We start from the raw sequence: 10,133 nt of genomic DNA, 5'->3' as shown, positions 1-10,133 counted from the left end.
TACCTGTCAGACCTTGGTGGAGGGGAAGGCTCAGTAATGAAAAGGCAAAAGGGGGCTGTGAATCTGAAGGACATTTGGTTGTGCCTGCTACGTCAGAGGCGGTGGCTATCTCACAGTAAATGAGATTAAATTTTCTCCCACTCCAGCAGAATGGGGACTTGTTCCATTTTGGGTTCTCCAGGAAGCTAACTATGAGACAGAATTTAGAGTTCAGTAGATTGATGAGGGAGACAGAGCAAACAGGGGTGAGCGGAAGGGAAAACTAAGTTACGATAAAAACCTGACTGCCTCAGCCAACCTCAAGAAGATCTCTGGAGCTGACACAGCCCGTGCATATCTCCTGTGTCCTTCAGTCGTGGAATATGGGCAGCCTCTGGAAGGGCTTGACCTTAGGCGAAGTGTCCCTCTGCAGCAGAGCAACCCGTGTAAAGGGGCTGACAGTGGAAGTTTCCACGGATGCTCTTCCAGAAGTTAGAGCAAAAGTCCTTCCCTGGAGGGGGGTCTGGCCAGCACATCCTCATGTCTCCTACAGCCCACCCTTCACACCATTCAGATCCACTTTCTCAGGATTCCAGTGGCTTGCTGTCCCTGAGAAATACTAGTGGGACAAACTACAGTTCCCTCCGTTGTCGCTGCAAAAGATCGACGTCTCTCTCCTCCACTACCCCTCAGTTGTTACCTCTAATGGTCTCAGTGACTCACCTGGAAGCGTGACCCAGCTCCTTGTCCCTGAGGGCTCTGAGTTCTGGTCACATGGCCTTTTGAGGACGGAGTTGTTGCATTGCCCTTTACCACACTACACTTGGGTAAAGGGCCACCAAGAGGCATCCAAGTGGACCATGTGGGTACCAGTTATGATTGTCCTGTCTCCATTATGTAAGAGCAGCCCTACTTCCTCCCAGTGACAAGGACCACTTACTCCTGGACAAGGGCAATGTCCCCTCTTCTTGCCTGCTAATCTCCAGAAACAAGAACCCAAAATACTCAAGCTTATAGTTCAATGGGACTCTTGCTGTGTTCTCTGGCACTGGTGTTCCCCCTTTGGGGTGCAGAACTTCTAACTTTGCAGAGCCCAGAGTTGTGGGGATGGAAGGCACAAATTCCTCAAGAGGGTCACTGGGCATGATGGTAAACGGGGCCACTGCTGCTCCCACCCTTGAGTTCCTGAATCCAAGTGTTTTCCAACGGGAGACACAACAGCTTGTACAGGCCTTTGATTTAAGGTATAGAATGCATCCCTTGAGGATGGCACATCATTCTTGCTGAGTGCTGTCTCTGAGTTGGCACTGGGCTGGGCCTTCAGTGTGCCATTCCAACGTTCTATTAGGCCAGCTGGTGTCGTATGTGATGTAACCAGTGGATCCTATGGTTATGGGCACACTCTTGCACCTGCTTTGCTGTAAAGTGGGACCCTGGGTCTTATGCAGTGTTATACACTGTAAGATGTGTGGTTCTGGGTGAGGCCTTTCAGGCAGGAAAGGCAAACATACACCTGGAATGGGTGTTTCTCCCTGCTAGAATGAATTTCTGGCCCTTCCAGAATGGAAGGGGTGCAATGAAGTCAACTTGCCACCGAGTGGTCAGAGGGTTTCTTTGAGGATTGGTGCCATATTGGAGGCTCCGTGTTGGTCTTTGTTCCTGGCGTTTGGATAATCAAAGGAGGCAAGGGACTGTCATTGTGATGATGTGCCCTGGGCAGCGTTTCCTGTTTGGGGCTTGGGGCTTATTACACAAGCTTATCTTTGTTAGCCAAGTGGAACTTACTGCTTTGTATCTGAGGGAACTCTAAGTTTAGGGGCAGCCGTCTGGCCCGGAGGAGCATCTACTGCAGTTTTTTAAAAACCTTGCATTAGCATCTACAAGCTTGAGTGCTTATTAAGTAACCTGGTATGGAGATGTCCACGCTTCACCTCCTGGAGGTTCTGATCCAATTGGTTTGGGCACCAGTAGTTTATGAAAGTTCCCTTTGGTGATTCTAATGTGCAGTCGGGGTTGAGAACCACTATATTCATGGATAGTGAAATAGAGTGAGATCTTGATTAGCACTTTTTTCCCTTAAAAAATAGAAAACGTCACAGTATAGCTCATGTAGAAAGGGTAAATACTGTTGTTGAAACTTCTGTTTCACATGAGTGTGGCTACTAGGTTGTGATATAAAATGTACTGCTACCAAAAGAGTTTGCAAAGCCACTGGTCTAAAGCAGGGCGTCCCAAACTTCAGCATGTGCAAGAGTAACTGCAATGATGACCAGCAGAGCCAAAAGCATGTTTTTGTGGGGCACCTGCTGGGAATAAGGCATGACGAGGGGCCCAGGTTCACGCTCATGGAATTGGGTGTGGGAAGCACAAAATAAAAGAGGCAGCAGAGAGGGGAAAAGCCTGAAGGGGAGGGGGAATCTGGGTTCATTTGAATCCTGGCTCTACCGCTGACCTGGAGCTGGCCATGTAACATTTATCTGAGTCTCAGTTTCTTATCAGCAAAAAGGAACAATAACACCTATGCTTCCTATGTCATAATCCAACAGAGAATGATGTGGTCTCTGGAAAAGCACTTTGGAAAGCACAGGGACTCTGCACACACAGGGGTTATTATTATTACATGGAACACTCAGAACTGAAGTTTGTGCTGTTGGCATTAAAGTGTAGGGGGATTGAGACTGGGTGGAGAGGGCCTTCAGGCAGACAGACAGGCCTAAGCCAAGCAGGACTCTGGGTGATGTATGGCAGGACCAGGCGGGTGGAGCTGAGGCAGGGAGTTGGGAAGAGTGTGCTGGGCCAGATTTGGAGGGTTGTCCGAGACTGTCAATGAGTTGGGTCTTGTTGGAGCAGACAATAGGGAGCCATTGCAGGTTCCTGAGCAAGGGAGATACCTGAAGGAAGTGGAGAGGTAGGAAAAGTGAGTCACAGCCTCCTGAGGCTGTTTTAATTGGTACTGATGGGTCTTTTCCAAGTCTAGTCAAACGTTACTGCCTCCTAAATCTGTTCCTGCCCTTCCCTAGAGAGATGTCCTCCCCTGGGCTCTCATGGTTACCTCTGGTTGGACTGTGTCTCTTGGCAGCAGTTGCACCAGCTCAAGGCTTCCTGGACACATCCCTTATTCCCTCCCCAGTTCTCCCAGCCTGCTGAGGTCTCTTCCTCCTTGCGGATCTTGGGTTGTGAGCCCCACTTGTGGGGCTCTGTTCATGGAAGGCAGTGGTTCTCAGCTCAGGCTGCTCATTAGAATCACCTAGAATTTGTTTTTTAAAACATCTCCATACCTAGGTTGCATCCCAGATCCACAGCATTGTCACCTCTGGGGTGGGACTCAGGCATTAGGATTGTTTTTAAACATCCCAGATAATTCCAATGTGCAGCCACTTTTGAGATTTGCAGACCACCTCTGGCAATCAGGAATCCTGCCCTGGGATCACCTCTTCCACATATGCACAGTAACCCCCTGCATCGGAGTGCAGGAAAAAAGCATTAGGATTTCAGTTTTTTATCTATCTGAAATCCTAAACTTGTTTAGAGTCCATGCATTACAACTGACTTACTGTAGCGGGGTGGTGGTAGTGACAGTAAGGGTCAGCAGCTCAGAGCACTTAACAGTGGCCAGGCTGTACACAAAGTGTTGGTGCTCCATGAAAACCCAAGGACAACCGTACTGGTATTATTCTCATTTTACAGACCAAGGAACTCATGCCAGAAAGGTTGAATAACTGGCCCACCACACCACTAGAAAGCAGCTGTGCTAAGATTCAAGCCAGGTTGGCTCTAGCAGCCACCTTTTATCCACAAGCCAATAAATAATACACAAATGAGATACAGGTATCAGGGGGACCTGCTCAACATTTTTTACTGATAAGGCTTCATAATCAAAGAATTAAACCATGATAGCAGGTGATGAGTCCTTAAAGCAAGGCCTAAATTTCACCCTACTTTCTGTCTCCCTCACTAGGGGCCAGTGGGCATCTGGGTCCTACTATATACTCAGCACATATCTGCCTACTCCCAGAAACATCTACTGACGGATAATCATAGCCAAAGTTTATCAACACTTGCTAGGTTCGGCAACTCTCATTCTTAATCTTTGCAACAGTCCCGTGAAGAATGATTATCCTCATTTTGCAAAGGAGAGACTGAGCAGCCCAGTAACTTGCCAGAGTCTGAAACCCAAACTGTGGGACTACAGAGCTCATTTCTCTCCCACTGGAGAATGGGTTCACAGGGAGCAGCTTATGAGAGTCGGCAGGAGGGTGGGGATACAAAAACATCAGGAAAGAGGCTGAGGTTGATTGTTCACTCCCTTGACAGGTGGCACTCTTCCCTATTTATCCTACTTACACTTCTGGCCCCAGCTCAAAGACCACCTCTTCCAGGAAGCCTTCCTTCCTTCAAGTTACAGTTATTTACACCCGCCTGTGGTTCATGCCCCTACTGGAGTTGGAGCTCCTTGAGGGTAGGGTTGGGTCCTACTCAAAAGGCATCCCCCCAGCAGGCTCAGCAAACTCTCATCGGTGGGTTGAGCCCGAGCCGAGCCGTCTTTCCACCCAGGGCAGAGGGACTCCCTTCCTTCTGGGTTTTTCCTCCATGGGCTCCACTACCCTTTCTTCCTCCTGTTCTTCTCCCTCCTCCTTCCTGTCCTCCTTTCTTTCTCTCCTCCCCATCATCTTTTCTCCTTCACCCTTCCTTCCCGGAGGCGCCCCCTTTTTCCCTCCTCCCCGCCGAGCCGCCCCCGGGCCCGGCAGCTGCAGTTCCCCCGGCGGCCTGCAGAGGGGGCCGCGCCGCTGCGGCGCGCGCTTCCTGTGAGGTCAGGTGGGAGGAAGCGGCCAGGGAGCCGCCGGGAGTGGACGCCGCCGAGGTCGGGAGCCGCGCCCGCAGGTGGGTGTCCGGGCCCGGGGCGAGGGCTAGCGGGAGCGTATCCCTCCCCTCCCCCGGGCCGGGCTCGGCAGCTGGGGCGGTGCCCCCTCCCTGCAGCGCCCCCCCCCCCCGGCCCCTGCCCTGCAGCACGCCCCCCGCGACCGCCCCCCTCCCCGAGTCAGGTGTCCCCAAGCCGGCTGCAGCCTCAGCCCACCCAGGGGGTGCTGGGGGACAAAGCACCGAGGGACTGCGGAGCTCCGTGACCCGCTTGGCCTTCTGCAGGGACCAGCGGGCTTCAGAAAGGGGACCCCGCCTGTCCCAGGCTCTAGGCCAAGGGCAACAGAACAGGGGCTCTTAACCCCTTTTGGCGTGTGTGTCACAAGTGCTTTTCAGAATTTGGGTGAAAACTGTGGCTTGTCTCCTGAGAAAAAATGGCTTTTACACAGACTCGGGGAGAGCCATGGAAGGACCCCACCCCCACCTCCAGCCCACGGACACCCTTGGGGTCTGCGGAGTGGGGCCCTTCCAGAGCCATCCGCTATTTTGGGCAGGCTGGCCCCGCCCCCGATAGCAAAGGCGGGACTGGTGTCATCTGAGAGGTGAGGGGCAGGCAAGGGGCGTGCCGCCTGCCGGAAGGGTCTGCTCCTCCACCCAGCGCTGGTGGCCCTGCGGCCTTGAGTGTGGTCTGCTGCCAGGCAGTGCACCTAAAGTAGCTCTGAAGTGGGCCCGGATCCGCTCTGGGGAGAAGGCCCAGGTCCTTGGCAGTTACTCCCAATGGGCCCTTTTTAACGGACCGGAAAGGGCAACACTAGGGATCTGGGTGCCCTGGACTCCCTGCTTAGAGCCCAGGAGAAGGGCCTCTGGCTTCAGGGTATGTCTCTATTGCCTCTAGATGAGTGGTCCTGGGCAAGCCAGTTAGACCCCTCTGGGTCTCCGACTGTACCCAGCTCCGCAGAGTGTGGGGAGGTGTGAGATGGGCCTGGGCCGCACAGCAAGGGCTCTCATCCCTGAGGTTGCTGGCGCTGCTGGGTCGCAGAACTTCCAGCAACAAGGCTCCCTTTGGTAGTTTTCCCAGCGGACTCAATGTCTGAAAGATTTTCATCTGTCAGATAACTTGCATTGATTTCTCTCCTTGTGATGAACCGGACGCAGCGCCTGCTCAGTCCGGGTAACCAGCGTGGGCACCCAGAACTGCCATTGCCTGCACTGAAGGCAAGCATCTCCTTATCTCTCATAAAATATTTCTTTCAGCTTTTTGAGGTCTGGGGAAAGGCGCAGCCCAGCGGGGACCCCTCGCTCCTGGGAGGATGGTGCGGATCTTGGCCAATGGGGAAATTGTGCAGGATGACGACCCCCGCGTGAGGAACAGTCTCCCCTCACGTGGTAGCACCCCCCGACAGGTAGGCGCCCAGGGGAGCAGTTGGCCTCCTGCCCTCCGTGTCCGTTACTCCTTAGCAACCAGAAGCTCTCTGGCTAGTCATTCGCCTTCTCTAGCCAGGAGCCCTCTTTGCAGAGAGCCGGGCTAAAGAGCGTTGGGGGTCCAGACTCGGGGAAAATGGCAGATTTCTTGCAATCTGCAATAGGAGCTGCCTGCCTCCCCAGTTCTCATCCTTCCGGGCAGCCTTCCTGGACCTGGAATCCAAGAGCCCTCTCTCCCTTGACCTGGCTCTCCCCGCTGCAGCCTGCATCTTTCTTTTAAGAGTCTGTTGGCTGAGAGGGAACGGGAGGAGGTGGAGAAGAGGAGCCCACGGCCACCCAGTGATGGCGTTACAGGGGGGAGCGAGGAGTATTAGAAATGGCTGCCCCCAAGCTCTGCCCTGTAGTCCAGCCCCCCTTGTCCCCTTCCACTTCTCGGACCTGGGCGCCTTCTCCCTGGCAGGACGTGGGGAGTAGAGCCTGGCATTTTCTGTACTCTGAGAGCTTGTGACTCGGTGACGGGGATCCCTGCGGGGTGGCGTCCGGGGAAGGTGTGGCCCTCTGGGGGCTGGAGGGGCGGGCAGGGCCCAGCCCAGAAGATTCCCCTGTTCTCTGATACTTCATCTCCAGGGATGCTTTCTCTGGATTCATTCCCCTCTCTGTGTTCACCTTCCAGAGCTTTCTCAATAGGGGCCATGGCGCCCCCCTGGGGGGCTCGGGCCCTCGCCAGCAGCAGGCTGGGGCTAGGCTGGGTGCTGCTCCGTCCCCCTTCAATGACCTCAACCGGCAGCTGGTGAACATGGGCTTCCCCCAGTGGCATCTGGGCAACCATGCTGTGGAGCCAGTGACCTCCATCCTGCTCCTCTTCCTGCTCATGATGCTCGGCGTGCGCGGACTCCTGCTGGTGGGCTTCATTTACCTGGTGTCCCACCTGAGTCAGCGGTGACCTCTGGGAGCGCGCGGGGCCGGCATGCGGGAGAGGGAGTTTGGGGGCCTTGGGGAGGGGTCTGGTGGTGCCTTGAAGGTGTGCTCATAGAAGGCGTTCCACGGTGCATGAAGCACGAGGCAGAGGAAGTCTCTTGTCGTGCATTCCCCAAGTATTGGGTGGGTACCCACATCCCCTTGAGATGTTTTTTAGATAGTATTGGGCCTGCGTTAAGCACAGAGTCAGAGCAAGAAAGGGATTCCCTTTCCAATTCTCTTCCAACCCTTTTATGCCAAGAAGAAAGTCTCAGCTTGGTGCCAATATGTTCTCATGCCTCCGGAACTCATGCCTGACTTCCCCTGTTACTAGGGAGAAGGCCTTGGGCTTAAGGCTGTTGGGGAAAGTTTCCAGACTTTTATAGCTCTGTTTTGTTTTAATGGTATATTTTTAATTGGCTACCTGTTATTTATGACAAGTCGTACAGGTACCTCCTTATTGTGGTGGCCTTTTCAATAAATAAATTTAACTAAAAATGAATCCAGGTAAAGACATTCATAAGTGATTGCATGGTTGCGTGCACATCTGGAAGACATGAGGAAGGTGGTTGGGAGTGATTGGGACTGGGAACAGGGTGGAGGTGGGCAGTTGACCTAGGATGGGTGGAGGGGGGCTGGGAGCCTGGAGGGGGTCCAGGTAAAGCCTGGATGTGGGCCCCTTGTCTGATGCTTGGGTGACTTCTGGCTGTCTGAGATGTCAGCCTGCCCAGGGGGCACGGGGTCCTCTGGCCAGAATGGCCAATGAGGCTACGGGGTCGGTACAGACCCCCTTGCCCAGGGGCTCTGACTAGAGGCTGCTCAGCCTCCCTGCTATGCCACACTCTCCTTAAAAGGCAGGAGGTCTTGGCACTGACTACTCAGTGCGTGTGGATGAGTGGAGGCCTTGAGTTGTGGCTGGTAAGCCCTAGGTCTGGATGGAGGCCCTGTTGGAGGATGACTGAGGGCTCTGGGCTCACGGTGGTCAGGGGGAGGCTGGGTGAGCCTGAGGCCTTCTCTTGTCCGGGGCCCAGATTTTTCACCCTCCTCTTAGGATTTTTCTGGGGTTGGGGGAGGAAGGCAGGTTTAGGAGGTGCCCCTTGAAGGCCAGGGCTCTAGAGCAAACCATCATGGGGTGTATGTGGGGAGGATGGGGTGAGTTTGAGATCGAGATTGATTCTGTCCCTCCTCCTGAGAGCCTGGGCATATTGCTCAGGAACACGACCCCGCCTCCCCTCCCCCCACACATACACCCCGGTGCTCCTGTGCTCGCCACTGCCCTTGAGGGGGCTGGTGGCCTTTATCACAGACAGTCATGAAGGAGCTTTGTGGTGCTGGAACTAGACTCCTTTCTCCATGTTTTCTGTGTCTTGATTTTTCAGCAGCTGTTGGAACATGGCTTCCCTTAATGATGTGCATATGGCGGGGAGGGTGCTGGGCCCTTGGGGGTATTGCAGAACGGGAAAGGAGGGAAAGGAGTGGCTCCCACCCACCGGGCCTGGGCAAGGGGAGGTGGTACCCAGGTCTGGCCGGTGTCCCTGCTGCTCCCGGGCTGTTCCTCCTGCTCTGGCATATCTGCCACACGCTTGCGCAGCCCCCACTTTCCTATGGCTCCAGCCTAACAGCTGTGGGGAAGGAAGGACGCTGCACCACCCTCCCCCTTCCCTCGAACTCCCCCCCCCCCACCCCTGCATGGCCCTCTGGGGCCAGGCTTTCCCTTTCTTTTTCTTTTGCAAAGCTGTGGGATTCTGAAGAAATAAATCTTGAGTGAACCCCCAATATATAAAGTTCCTTTAAGGGGTATGAATCCGGGTCCACAGATTCAGGGCTGAGAACTGTCTTTTTTCTAGAATTTAGTTTCTGTTCCCAAAGCCTGAGCCTTCTGAGGAGAATTGAGGGTCCTTTAGAGAAGGCAGGGGAGACCAGGCTTTTCCTCCCTGCCCCTGACTAGGAGACTGCGTGGAGCAGGCCCTGGGAGGCGGGGGGAGCTGGGGCACCAGGGCCACACCAACCCCCCCCCCCCCCCCCCCCCCCCCCCCCCCCGCCCCGGGCAGAGGCCCCTCCAGAGACTTGTTGGCCAGCCTGAGGGAAGGGGTTGGGGGCTTGAAGTGGGTTGTTTGAGAAAGAAGTGCTATTTATTGTCCAACACACACAGCACAGACCCAGCAGAGCTGCTCTGGTTGAACGGGGGGAGCCCGTCTCTTGACCCTTCTTTCCTCCCTGTGCCCCTTGGGCTCTGGGCGGAGTTCGCTAACCGTTGCCGTGCTTCCCTTCAAGTCCCGGGTCTGAAGTATGCCGCGCCGGTCCGGCCCCCAAGCAGGGGCTGTGTGCAGACGGAAATGCCCACTTGGGTTGTGCAGCCCGTGTAGCAGGAAGCGTCCGGGGGCCTTTTCCCTGCCTTTTGTCTGAATGGCCTTCAGTGAGGCTTTCACCTGCGCACACGGAGAGATCACGACAGATCGTGAGAGATCACGAGAAGTCGCGGTGCGAGAAAGTTCTGAGCAGTTAGAGGCTTGTTGCTCCCAGTGGCCCGATGCAGAGCCCGATGAGCCGTGGCTGGTGGGTCCTGTCTGAGGCGGTGGGCCCTTCTTCCTTGCTCCTCCCCCTGCTGTGTGACAGGACCCCCCAGACTGGGCTGCTGTGAGGGCAGATTTCAGGGAAGATTTCTCTTAATCTCCAGGGATAATCCTCGAAGCCCTGTATCTCCGTGTCAGGTTGGATTTTCAGCCTGGCTGCCTTGGGGAGAGCTGCCCTCCCCCCCTGCCCCTGGCACGTGAGCCACAGCTTGGTTCTCACTGGGCCTTTGCCGCCTCTGTGGGGCTGGAAAGGGGAGCTCCCCCTCTCCCGTGGAGTCATGTTGCCTCCCTGGTTGGGGCTACCTGGTGAGTGGAGCTGCCCTGTCTGAATGCCTGTTCCAGCTC

At 55.0% G+C, this 10,133-nt stretch overlaps 1 protein-coding gene across 1 annotated transcript; it reads left to right on the top strand.

Moving 5' to 3' along the window:
- The first annotated feature begins 4,809 nt into the window (after positions 1-4,809).
- On the top strand, positions 4,810-7,656 carry FAM241B (family with sequence similarity 241 member B). Its single transcript, XM_028109720.2, has 3 exons — positions 4,810-4,860; positions 6,091-6,239; positions 6,932-7,656. Exons 2-3 carry the CDS (start codon positions 6,147-6,149, stop codon positions 7,199-7,201), a joined length of 363 nt encoding a protein of 120 aa, XP_027965521.1. The 5' UTR covers positions 4,810-4,860; positions 6,091-6,146; the 3' UTR covers positions 7,202-7,656.
- The last annotated feature ends 2,477 nt before the right edge of the window (positions 7,657-10,133 follow it).

The sequence above is a fragment of the Eumetopias jubatus genome, unplaced genomic scaffold (genome assembly GCF_037043125.1).
Source record: "Eumetopias jubatus isolate StellerSeaLion01/CBP00866 unplaced genomic scaffold, mEumJub1_p1.0 scaffold_17, whole genome shotgun sequence".
In the NCBI taxonomy this organism is placed as follows: Eukaryota; Metazoa; Chordata; class Mammalia; order Carnivora; family Otariidae; genus Eumetopias; species Eumetopias jubatus.
The sequence above is the reverse complement of the archived record's forward strand: the minus strand, read 5'-3'. Positions and strand labels throughout refer to the sequence as shown.

Bases quoted from the DNA above. Each gene is read 5' to 3' on its own strand.
- FAM241B (XM_028109720.2), top strand. From the start codon at position 6,147: ATGGTGCGGATCTTGGCCAATGGGGAAATTGTGCAGGATGACGACCCC. The intron at 6,240-6,931 runs GTAGGCGCCCAG...TTCACCTTCCAG, and splicing joins GTGGTAGCACCCCCCGACAG to AGCTTTCTCAATAGGGGCCA.